The 13,397-nt window shown below is 48.6% G+C and overlaps 1 protein-coding gene across 2 annotated transcripts in view; it reads right to left on the reverse strand.

Annotated features, from left to right (window-relative positions):
- Nucleotides 1–13,397, reverse strand: part of OFD1 (OFD1 centriole and centriolar satellite protein) — a 449,276-nt gene that overhangs the window by 299,187 nt on the left and 136,692 nt on the right. For both annotated transcript variants that reach the window (XM_085622492.1, XM_085622491.1), the window contains exon 9: nucleotides 5,870–5,976. In XM_085622492.1, the coding sequence (XP_085478618.1) occupies nucleotides 5,870–5,976 (107 nt within the window). The remainder of the gene's footprint in view (nucleotides 1–5,869; nucleotides 5,977–13,397) is intronic.

Consider the following 13,397-nt stretch of genomic DNA (forward strand, 5'->3'; position numbering starts at 1 on the left):
GCTGCGTAGGTTCTACAGCGGCGCAGCAATGCTTGGAGATTCTTCTTGCACAGCGGTGTTGCATCGGAAAAACAGTCCCAAGAAGTAATGCTGACACTGCGCGTTCTCTTCGGAGGTGAACAGATCTAACAAAGGCTCTTCCCACTGCTGAAAGAGACCTTGCACCACCTCTGACTAGAGGCGTCATTCGTGATCCGCTAGGCATCGACAGCTGAGTTTGTCCGCCTGCCAGGTGTTCCAGCCATGTCCAGATATGCAGGGCCTCTCGACAAAGGGTCCACAACCCCACCCACCCTGCTTGTTGCAGTACCACATGGCGGTGGTGTTGTCCGTGAACACCTGCACTAACTTCCCCTTGACAGAGGGAATAAATGCCTTCAATGCCAATCGAATCACTCGAAGCTCCAACAAATTGATGTGGAGCCCCAACTCCGCAAGAGACCAGTTTCCCCTGATCTCCACCTCTCCCAGATAGCCACCCCATCCCAGAAGGGACACATCTGTCACAACTGTAAAATCTGGTTGGGTAAGGGAGAGGGGTCTGCTGTTGACCCAATCATGGTTCGTCAACCACCACTGCAGATCTCTTGCAGTTCCTTCGGAGATCTGGACCACGTCGGTGAGATTTCCCCGATGCTGTGCCCACTGGAACTTCAGGTCCCACTGCAGAACCCGCATACGCCACATGGCATGCTTTACCAACATGATGCATGAGGCCATGAGGCCCAGCAACCTCTGAGTCAGTGTTAGACCTGTCACCATTGGCGTGGTTCTCCCTTCTATTTATTTGTTGTTGCTCATGTATTTTTGCTGGTGTTAGATGCTTTGGGCACTGTGCCACTGCTATTCAGTGCCACAGTGCAAGTGCTCCCTATGGTAAATGGATGTATGGATTAGTGACTCCATGATTGGCTGATTTGGTTTACTTGTCAGACCCTAGTACAGTGCACTGAGTGTGCCCAGGGCTTGTAAACCAAATGCTGCTGGTGGGCTTGCAGCACTGGTTGTGCCACCCACAGAAGCAGCCTGTAAAATGTGTCTAAGGCCTGCCATTGCAGAGCCTGTGTGCAGTCTGGTACTGCCATGTTGTCTGGCCAAGTGCACCCACTTGCCAGTCCCTACACCTGCTCTTTTCTTCATATCAGACACCCATATGGTAGGCCCAAGGACAGGGTGCATTTTAAGTATCAGGTAGGACATGCCCTGGTGTGTGTGGCATGTCCTGATAGGGAATTACATCCATTTTCGTTTTTCACTATTGCAAGGCTCCCTATTCCCCATAGGCCAGAATGGGCAGTTTGATTATTACATCTTATAATCCTAACTGACTCAGGGAACTAGGTAGAAATTCGAGTTTAGTATGCCTCTACTCAGAATGATAAAATACATCTTTTAGTGAAGTTGGTTTTAACATTCTGTGTTTGAAAATACCACTTTTAGAAAGTAGGTATTTTCTTGCCTAACTATCCAAGCCTGCCTCTGCTAGGTTGTGTATTCCTTGTCTGGAGTTTGTGTGACAGGGGCTGGGGATTCCAGGATACAGGGTGAGTCAGCACAGGGCTGAATAGAGAGATCTGCATGTAGATGGGTGGGGGGAGCTGCACCTGGGACCTGAATAGGGCTGTGCCTTCCCTCCACAATGCTGTCTCCACCTCCTGTGGTGCGTCTGATGTCCCTGGCCTACACTGTGAAAGGAAAGAAGGAGTCTTGTCAACAAAGTGCTCCAGGGCTGACCAGAACTGGTTTGGACTAGGCAAAGGCTTCTCTGCCTTCAGAGAACAAAGGGAAAATGAGTATAAAAGGGGGGACCAGACCCCAGAACTTTAGATCACTTTGGGAAACAAGAAGAACCTTTGTTGAGGAGAGGAACCAGAGAAACGGAGGAAGAGACTATCCCTAGCTGAGTGCTGTTTGGGGGACTGACCTGCAGTGGTTGCCTGACTGTCAAATAAAGGAGAAAGATCTTTGTGCTACTTTCAAATCAACTTGTGAAGGATCTCCAAGGGCTTGAGATAGAGCTTGCCTCCTGCTGAAATCTCAGGGACAACAAACTTCACCAACCAGCTCCCCTAGAGTTCTTTTGAAGTGCCTGCTGTTGTGCGGGGCCTTCTGAGGGACTGCGTGTCGCAAGGAGTTGGAAGCGCGACTCACAAAGCAGAAGCGTGTCGCCGCCACAGCCGCTGTCGTCGCATCACTGGAGAAGGGTGTTCGCCGCTGCCGGTTGGCCTCGCAGAAGCGCCTTGCATCGCCGGAGAAGAGTGTTGCCGTCGCATGAGATGCCGTCGTACCATCGGAGAAGCGTGTTGCCGCCGCAGCGGCTGTCGTCGCATCACTGAAGAAGGGTGTCGCCACTGCAGCTGTTGCATCGCATCGCCGAAGCATCTCACATCACCGGAGAAGAGTGTCACCGTCGCATCAGACGCCGTCGCATCACTGGAGAAGCGTGTCGCAGGGCCTGTCGTGGCTCAGAAGAATCGTTGAGTCGCCGCACGGTCACTGGGCGTGCACGCATCGTGTCGCAACAAGAAGACGACGCCATTTTTGTTTCATTGCACCGGATCTTCATCGCATCACAGCGCTGCTGGTCGCATCGCCACGGAAGCGCAGTAAGAAACTGATGCATCTCCTCCCCACGCCGAGAAGAACCGACGCATCAGTAGGGACGCGACGCATCACCGTTCTTGCGTGTAAGGAACCGACGCATCACCTTCCCTGCAACACTTTCGTTGTATAGCGTTACGCATCCAAAAGTACATTGAACTTAAAGTGTCGCATTTACCATCTTAAGAGAACTAAGCTATTTCTACCATTTTTAAAGTACAGTGTGGTGGATTTTTGTCGTTTGTGGTCTTGTGATAAGTCTATATGAAGAATACTTATTTTTGATATAAAACCTGTGTGGTGTCCATCTGTAGTGTTGTCACTGGATTACTGTATGTGTTCACAAATGCTTTATACACTACCTCTGAGATAAGCCTGTCTACTTGTGCCAACCTACCAAGGGGGTGAGCAGGGGTTATTTTAGGAGTGTACCCCCTTACACTGACTAGAAGCAAGGGTCCCTATTTGGTCAAAGGTACCTACCTCTGCCAACTAGAGACCCCCAGTTCTAACAGTCAGTCTCACCACAATCCAGAACAGAGGCTGAAACATCGGAATCATAACCTGAATATCCTGGACTCGCTGCTCGGGAGGCTAGGCCCAAAACTGCACTGTGTCCAGAACAGCTCTGATAAAAGGGAGCATCTGAGAAGGAGTCAGGTGTGACTTCGGCACGTTTATAGAAAACCCAGCGAATGCAGGAGGTCCGCCATCGTCTGAAGGTGGGAGACGACAGCCTGGGGCGAGGATGCCTTTAATAGCCAGACCGTCGAGGTAGGGGAAGACTGACACCTCTAACTTGCGCAGATGAGCTGCGAACCCCGCCATCACCTTGGTGAACACCCGAGTTGCACTGGTAAGGCCGAAGGGCAGCATGGTAAACTGAAAGGGCTTGTGGCCTACCTTGAGCCGCAGGTAATGCCTGTGACCTGGCAGGATGGGGCTGTGAAAATACACATCCTGCAGGTCCATATGCTACCATCCAGTATTCTTGGTCTAGGGTAGACAAGACCTGAGCATCTTGAACTTCTTCTTGAGGAAGAGATTGACGGTCCAAAGATCTAAAATGGGCCACAACCCTTTGTTTTTCTTCAGAATCAGAAAGTAGCGGGAAAAAAAGCCACTGCCTACTTCTGAATCCAGGACCTTTTTTATAGCTCCCTTGGCCAGGAGAGCTGTAACTTTCTCTTGGAGCAATTTTAAGTGATCCTCTGGCAGCCGTTCTTGAGTTGGCAGGATGGGAGGTGAAAAGAAAGGAAAGGCAGAGAAAAGCCCTCCTGAATGATCTGCAAGACCCACTTGTGGCAGCACTTGTGTAACCGTCTCCCAAAGGGAGTGGGAGAAACGGCACAATAAGCATGTGGTACCCGCCGACCGCAATGCCAGGCTAGAGGAAGAAAAAACTTCTTTCCAAGTGAATCCAGCCTCTTGGATTACCTATCCGGAGCGGCAGAAGGGAACGCGTCCTGTGATGTAGAAGCCTGCACCACCAAGCTTTCAGGGTTGGGGTGTTGGCTGAGGAACTTTGGGTCACCTGGAGCCGGGCGATGGCGAAGGGCAGTTGTCCTATTCACAGGAGCCCCTGTGCTAGGCTTGGACCATGTGCCTAGAAGGACATTAGTTAGTGCCTCATTGAAGGGAAAAAGTGAAAGCCCCAGGTTGAAGCACGTCCGTCAGGAGGTTAGTCCTGACCTGCATGGAGGGCAACTCTAGTCCAAGATCCTCGGCTGTCCTCTGAACCTTCATGGCATAAGATGCTCCCTCCTCCATAGCCACAGTTGGCGGAGTGAGCATGCTAGTATCTGGGGAAGTGTCCAGTCCATTGGCCTCCCCAAGTTCCCCATACCAGTCCATCTGTTCTGCAGAGACATGTTGGTGTTCGAAAGGGTTCAAAGACCCCTCCCATTCTTCTATCGGGCCTAAAACATCTTCAAAGTGTTCCGGCAACAACACAGAACCCCTGGGCTCAATCAACGTTGAAATCGGCGTTGAGCAACGCAATTCTGGCTCTATGTCGTCAGGGAAAAGGATGGGGCTCGCACCACTGGTGAGCACTGGTGACACCGAAGGCACCAACTTCGGGTCTGACGCAGGGGGAGGTCACAGAGGCACGACTGGCATCATCCCCAATCCGGGAACGGATCCCTGAGGCCCCACTGGCACCGCAGCTGGAGCTGACGGCGTCTAATCCAGTGGGGCCCCTGTTGACTCCGTGGGGCCCTAAGGCTCACCAGAGGGGTCGGCCTGCTCAAAAACACGGCACATGGCCTTGTAAAATTCTTTGATTTGAGTGGGGGTCGTACCGGCTCCCGGAAAGGGAGGGAGGCACGAAGTCAACCCGGCTCCGGCTCCGCAGAACCGTGCAGAGAGCTCCGCAGAACTGTGCAGAGAGCGTCTGTGCTCTCTATCTTGTTCGTCAACGGACAACAGTCGAGGCGAAGATAAAGTCCGCTTGGACTTCTCCTTCTTCTTGTGCCTCTTCCCCGAGTGTCCCAAAGACTTTGAGTGGGATGAAGAGGACATGGGGCTCCGGGAGCAGACCCGCGACCTCCTCTTTTTCGATCATGACCGGGACCTCCGTGGAGTCTCGCTGGACAGTGTCGACTGCCAGGCCGCAAGAAGCTTCGTAGCCTCCTCCAGCAAGGCCGTCGGAGCCATAGCCCGACAGTCCGAGCACGACTTCGAATTGTGATCACCCTCGAGACACCAGAGACAGACGAGGTGGAGGTTGGTAAATGACATCATGTGGTGACACGCACCGCACAGTTTAAATCCTGTCTTCCTCTAAGACATCCTCGCACATGAAGTTACATTTTTTCGAAGTCAACAAAAAGTAGAACAAGGCCTATCAAAAAGTGACAGAGGGGTAGCTCATCCCGGATTGGCACTTAACTGGCGCAGATAGAAAATGACTGATGTCCGTGTGCCTGGGTGGCGCGTATATAGGTGACAGCAACATCATTATCAACGCTGGCGACATGCGGAGCCAATTGGAGCCAACTGATGGCACGCACGAGGAGTATTGCACAGTAAATGTTTCCGGATCCAGCCTGACGCCTGGGGAATTCAAAGGTAAAGAATCTGCAGCTAGAAGTCTCTATCAGATAGTTTTTTTAGAGTAAATAATTTAATTAATGTCCCATTAACTAAACGTCATACAAGGTAACTGACTTACAAAGAAACAACTGATCTGACAAGATTATTATAACACATGCCAATCCTACTTTAACAGTCAAACGATGCAGATTATGTACTCAGATTCACATACAGTTCAAATGCTTCCATCCTTTGCTTCAGGTTTGCTTCTCTACTTTTCACAATTTCGATATCTTTCAACAGACTTTGTCTTTGTGTGTAACCTTCCTTAGCTTCAATCTACAAAAAACATATATCTTCATTAATTTTGCATTCACCAACTTATTTTTCCAAACTGGACTAAATATTTAATTGAGCAGCATTAAACACATCCACACCACTCCAGATTAGAAGGAACTACTTAAACAGGACAGAACACGACATAGTATAAGCTACCACAGCAATCTGGAATGTTCCATCATCCAGGCAAAGGTGTCAATGTTGCATGTCCCTTTCCGTACAGGACTGAAAAACACAATAAATCCTTCAGCAAGCAGTTTGCTTGATGAATGTTGACAGGTATAATTATCACAGCATTACATTCCGCATTTCTCCGTTTTCTGGCAACATCACAAACATGCATTTATTCCATACCCATCTTAACCTAAAACCAACTTCAGTGACAAGATAAATGCATACATTAATCAAAACCCAATGCTCTCTTTCCATAGCTTATTGCTAGGAGACCTCAACCGTGATGCGCAATACTCCACGTCAGAAACACCAACTCTAATCATTGTCAAAACAAAGGTCAATTTTACTGCTTAATCCTCGTCCATAAAGTGTCTTTATTTGAAGCTGATTGGTCAGACCATCTTCCCGTCCCTTTCCTCGTAATAACTTCAAAATATCCTCTTCTGTGCCAAAAAGGCAGAAAAAAGGATAATTACCAGGAAAAGGATAACAGATCAACTCTCAAATATGTATCCAATTTAAACTCTTCAAGGTTGATCCCTCTGGTGACATTGACACTTGAAGGAATACAACAACCATGTCTCTCTATATCATGGATTCAGCTGCTCATCCTCAAATAAAATGTATCCAGCCCAAACTCGCCTAATCAAGGTACAAATAATGACCTTTGCAAATTAGGAGGAAGTCAGTCAAACTGCTCGTGGAGCTCCAAATCACCTATCATACCTCCAAAACAAAACTATCAGATAGGAAAACAAATCAGTATTTCCGCTGATTTTTTAAATAATATTTTTATTGATTTTCATATTATATAAAACAAACTCTCAGTAAAAGTAACATAAGGTAGCAGGACAAGTTCTCACTGGTTGTTTCGGTAGGTCCCGGCTGATGTGACGGGGTAACAACTATGCTTGAGGGTGGATTAGGTGTTGGTGGGAACCTTGGCATGCATCAGAAGGAAGTATCTGTGAGAAGGCTTGTCACCTTGGTTGGGGGAGCAAGGGGCATTGGATGGGCAGGCAAAGTAGATCCAGTAGATCCAGATCCTGAGGTTTTCAGGCACTGCGGCTAGGGTCAGTGAATTAGCACTTGAAATGGCAACGTGGGCCCAGGGAGGAACCAGTGTGGACTTGGGGCGAGGTCACGGAGGTTGGGCCTTTGGCCAACCGTGCCAGGGTAGTGGGTGTGTGAAGTACACGCTGTCATGGGAGAAGACTATCTGTGCATACCTCCTGCTGGGAGTGAGCCAGTAGGGTGGCCCACTGGGATGAGATTAGGCATTTACGCAGATGTTTCACCTCTTCAAAGCAGAGGGTATCCTCGTTGGCTAGGTCCCATTTCCGTCCTGCCCCATGCCATGCGGCCACTTGGGGGGAGGGGCAGTGGGGGATTGGCCAACGCAGTGTGATAGTTCGCTTGACCAGTAGTAGAGCTAAGGATGCGAAGCGGCTCGAGGTTTCTGTTGCTTCCTGCGTTTGAAAATACAGAGGGAGCCTGCCTCCCATGTAGTGGATAGAGTGCCAATAACTATGGACGGTTGGACAGGACCAGAGCATATGTTTGAGATCAGCATCGGGAGTTTGGCAGCGTGGACAGCTCACTTTTGTGTCGGGAAAGAAACGGTTCAGTTGTGCTGGGGTCAGGTATGCCCTGTGAAGAATGTGGAATTGAATGTTCTTGAAATGCGAGTTAGGGGATACAGCTTTGGGGAATTAAAGCGCCCGGTCCCATTCCCTGTCGTAAAGCGCCCTCCCAAAGTCGTCCTTCTATTTTTGGCATAAAGGGGTGGAGGGAAATGAGTGTAAGCTCTAATATGGCCTTATATATTCACGTAATGAGGTGCTGGCCCGTTTCCAGAACTAAGATAGACTAAGGGACTGGGTGGGTGGGAGAGTGCTTTTTCGTATGTGATATTTCAGAAGTGTGCGAAAGGTGTGTACGAGTTGCCCATCTAGAAGGAACTGACCTACGAGAAGGCAGCAATCTTAGGCCATGCGCTCAAAGGAGAAGAGATGTCTGATAGAGAAAAGGTAACCTGCAACATGTACTGAAAATTCCATACAAACCTCTAAAGTCTTAGCTGTGTCAACTACTTTTCCTCCCACCCAACTGATGCTCCCTCACTAGCTGGTACTAAAGTACCAATACTTATGTTTGCGGATGACATGTTAGTCATTCCAAAAACACAAAGCGGGTTGCAGAGAGCGCTGATGAGTTTCAAAGATTTCTGCAAGGACTGTGGCCTTGAGATAAACGCAAATGAAACAAAATTCATGGTCCTTAATAAACACAGAGCAATAAAGGGCAGGGTACACTTAAATAAGGAACAGCTCGAACAGACTGACACTTAACTATTTAGGGATTACCCTAGGAAGTAAAATAAACTGGAAACCCCAGATTGAAATCATGGCACTTAAACACCGCCAGTTAGCTGGAGCACTGCCTAGAGAACACAATCTCTTGCAAACTAAGCCTATAGGCCCAGCATTGCAGATGTATAAAACCATAATTATGGCCTCAACACTATATGGAGCCGAACTCTGGGGTTTCGACAACTTGACTCCACTAGTCTTAGCCCAGAACAAATTTGTGAGAGGCCTTATAGGTCTCCCGCAAAACACCCCACTAAAGCCCCTTTATTATGATTTGGGATGTAACCGTCTGGATGAGACAGCAAGGTTCCGACGGACAGCATTTTGGTGTAGACTACGGTCCACCCCAGATTTATCGCATTGTGCAAAAGCGTTAAAGGGAGAGGATGTAGCCTTGCGGCTAGAGCGGTCGACGTCGAAGCTGGGGAACCGGGTTCGAGTCTCGGCTACGACGCTCAACATCCTGTAATTCTGGACAAATCACTTAATCTCTCCGTGCCTAAGAAAAAATTTATGTATCCTTGTATAATGAAACTGGTGCTATGTAAAGCGCTCCGACACCCGATTTATCGGGTCTAGTTCGCGCTATATAAAAAACTTCCCCAAGAAAAAAAAAAGGACGTCAGAGAAGCCAACACTTCCTGCAAGATAACATGGCTTCAACGGGTGAAAAGCACACTGGTTAATATGGGCTTGAGCCACTTATGGGAAGATCCAGAAGGACTTAGGTTCCCCTCCAAAAAAGAAATAAAGGAGCTTTATTGGTCTATGGTCCTCACAAACAGTACACGCACCATTGAGAACACTACACTGACTGGTATCTTCATGGAGTTCAAGCCAAGTCCCATGTACGAAACCTTCTGGGATGTTATAACCAAGCCCAGTGACAGGAGATTATTCTTTCAATTTCGGATTGGCACACTCCTGGTCAAATCCTATATCAACATATGGCACAACTCCACTGATAGTAAATGCAATTTATGCATAGAGCAGGAGGAGACAGTCCCACATATCCTTTTTATATGCTCTGCCTACAAGGCTCCGCGGGACAAATGGTTAAAACCTTTATGTAGCACCCTGGGCACTAGGTCTAGTGCCATAGCGCTAAGAATACTGAAGTCAAACACCAATGAGCCCTGCGTAATATCCATCGCCAAATTCTTAAGTTGGATGTGGCGAATTCACGCCAAACTTCTAAAGATAATGGCGACTACACATAGTAGCAATCCACAGTAAAAAGAAGTTATCATTCTGACAGGTCCAAGATAACTCCTTGGTAAAAATGGACCATTACTTAGCCGTAACTACGACCAGGTTAGCTGTAGCAATGGCTAATTTAAGTGACCTAGCCCAGCACAGGAATTCATACATCAGATTGTTATGGTCATATAGATTTATATATGTACCCCTCCCATAGCCCTATTGTCTGAAGTTTTGACCTCTTTATCACCATTAATTCTTTTTTTTTTTATACAAAATGGAGGCATTTGTAAATTTAATTGTGTTATAAGAAGATTAACTATACAACGGTTTTATGAGCTATCTTTTTATTGACATATTTTGTACCTTTTATGACTTTGCACTGAAACCAATTTTTATGCTATATATATAATGAAAAACGTAGAGGCCTAATGAATGTCTCATTTCTTTTTATCTTTATTTCTATTCATATAATATTGTGAATGTCTTTTATGGTCAGTGCGATCAAACTAAAGATTATACCTTAGCTGTGTAGAACCTCGGATGGGGAGACGAGCCGAACAGTGGGAGGGTGGGAGCATACGCACAGGCTGTGCAGGAGAGGCAGTGAATGCCAATCATACAAGCTCATGCCACTGAGACCTGCAGAGGCCAGGGAGAGGGAGGCAGCACCTTCGGAGGAGAAGACCTTGGATTGTTGATATTGGTGTGGACCTGTGGCTGGTAGTTGCTTCCCCCAAATAATAACCCGCTGTCCAGCGCGACAGCCACTGGAGTTCCGAGGCCAAACATTAGGCCTCAAAAGATGGGGTGCATAGGGACCCATGATCCGAAGAGAGCTGTAGTTTAACAAGAGCTACCCAATGATGCTTGGCACCCCAGATTAGGATGGATAGGATAGTATATAGCTCTTTGAAAAAGGTGCGTAGAAGGACTACCAGTAGGTTTGCCAAATAGTATAGGAGATGGGGCAGGATGACCATCTTTGTCAATGCTATTTTTCCAGTGGAGGCCAGGAGAAGAGATTGCCAAAACTGGGCTTGGGCTTGGGCTTTAATCCCTACTAGGGGTTTACAGTGATTTCCCTCATAGATGTCTGTGGAGGTGTAATATACATAAATTCCCAAGTACTGGGTTGCTTGTGCCTGCCAAAGTTTGTGGGCATCACACAGACATAACTCTAGAGATGAGTGATCAGGATATAACGGATACCCAGAAGAATTTACCCAGTTGACTCGCAGCCCTGCAACAAAGACAAAGTCCCCCAGGGTGATCTGGAGGGGCATAAGATCCATTATGATGTATGAAAGCAAGTATAAAAGCGAATCGTCTGCATATAGGGACACCGCATGCGTCCTACCCGCCAGCAGGATACCCCACTCTTGGCCCTCCCCACCGAGACATATGGCAAGTGGCTCCATCACTAGGGCAAACAAGAACGGGGAGAGCAGACACCCCCATCTTGTGTCTTGACCGATGCAGAAGGGAGCCGAGATGATACGACCCAGGTAAACCCGAGAGGGAGGACTAGAGTTAACAATAAAGTGTAGGCTAGTAGTCTGGCCCTACCCCCATACGGGAGAGTACTCTAAATAGATAATGACATGTTAAAGTTTCAAATGTCTTGTTCAAATCGAGGATGAGGCACGCTGCTCTCGGAAAGCGGACCTGCACTTGATCCTGGACGTTGAAGAGTTGAGAAATATTTTGGGAGGTGCTTCGCCCAGGTACAAAGACATTTTGATCAGCAGGGATGAGGGATGGAAGGTTTTGGGCGTATCTATCTGCAAGGATTTTCCCCAAGATTTTATAATTTGTGCAAAGGATGGCAATAGGTCTAAAAGAGGCTAATCGTGTAGGATCTTTGTCTGGCTTAGGGAGGGGGATAAGGAGGAACTCGTGTAGTGAGTCGGGGAGTTCACCAGTGCACAGTGTGGAAGCAACCATGATAGTGAGGTGGGGGCTAGTTGGGCCAAAAAAGTGTTATAGTAATCCAAGGGCAGACCTTCGAGGCCTGGCGTTTTATTTCAAGCAAGAGCATGAAACGCCTGTGTCACGTCTGTGGTGGTGAATGGTGCTTCTAAAGAGTCTCTGAGAGATGCGGAGTTGGAAGGAATAGGGATGTTGGTGAGGAAGGCCTCAGTGAGGCTCGGAGGAGTAGTTGGTGGGGCCTGGTACCCAGAGGAGTAGTAATGGTAGAAGGCCTGCAGTACATCTGTCTAGTGGTAAAGGGTGGTCCACTAATTCTAATTCTAATGCAAGGAGACTGCTGCCTTTGTCGCCTTCCCTGTGTACTTTGGAAGCATGGACAGCAAAGTTAAGCACAACAGGACCTCCAGGAGGGCCCCATAATCCGTTTTAGCCTTTGCGAGCTGTGGAGCGAGCGCTGGGTTACTGTCCGACTCTGCTCAGAAAGGCCATTTTGCGTTCGGCCTATAGTGTATCCTTCTCCAGGGTCCTAAGGACTCCCACAATGTTCTGCATGCAGACTTCCCTCGTAACCACCTTAAAGGCATCCCATTCTAAGGCCCTTGTGGAGGCTGTGTGACTGCTTTCACAAAAGTAGTGCCGAATATGATCCCCCTGCTCCGCTAAAAGACTGGGTCCACAAGGCAGTCCTGTGGCAGTCTCCACGTGGGGACCAGGGGATGAGCGGGTGTCCAGCGAAAGTCCAAGGTATGTACGTCATGGTCAGAGACCACTCGTCCCAGGAAGTCCAAGTCTTGAATGAGTGGAAGAAGGGAGGGAGAGCAGAGTAAGCGGGCCAGTCGGACAAATAGGTTATGGGGTATGGAGTGGAAGGAATACAGTCGGGTTCCAGGATGGTGTGAGCACCAAACATCTGTCAGTGATAAGTGCAGGGTCCAAGTGCGCCTGTGGTGGGAAGTGAGGCAACGGGGGTGGAACCTGTCCAAAGTGAGGTCTAGGTTCCAGGGCCACAATGGAGTCGAGGGTGAAGACGGCCTCGTTCCGGGATCGCGGATACACCTCAGCAGCAAGCAGCAGGCATCAGGTGACGGGGTGGGATGGCCTCGCTCCGTGTTGCAGGAAACAGGGCCGCCCGCTAGGACCCAGCAGTTTGAGCTGGATCAGAGGAGCGCAGGCCAAATCCAGGGGAATCGCATTGGCTGAGTCAATGGGTAAGTAGAAGCATGAAAGGTGAAAATTCAAGTGAAGGTAAGCTGTAGAGAGCCAGGGCAGGAGGTTGGATGGCTGAGTTTAAGTGGGGATAACTACCGATGTGGTAATCCTCAAACCGAGAGCTCTCTAGACGGCTCCTTACTCGGCTGCCATCTTGTGAGATTGGCTCAATATGACTTGGGCCCGGTCTTGGCGAATCTTCCTTAGAACCCGAGGAACGCATAAAAAAAGCTGTGAGCCCCAATATAACTGAAAAGCGTCACCCATCGCTCCCCACATCGGATACTGCAGAACGACGGCCAGTGTGCGTTCCTGTGAATGGCAAACAGGTCCAACCAAGGAAATCCCCACATCCTGAAAATGTGATGGACTACCTCCAGATGAAGACGCCACTCGTGATGGTCCGAGTATTGCCAACTGAGACTGTTCGCACGCACATTCAGCACCCCGGCCAGATGATTTGCAATCACACAAATCTGATGGTCCTGAGCCGAGGACCAGAGTCTCAGAGCCTCTCTGCAGAGACGATACGAC

The sequence above is a fragment of the Triturus cristatus genome, chromosome 8, assembly GCF_964204655.1.
Source record: "Triturus cristatus chromosome 8, aTriCri1.1, whole genome shotgun sequence".
NCBI lineage: Eukaryota > Metazoa > Chordata > Amphibia > Caudata > Salamandridae > Triturus > Triturus cristatus.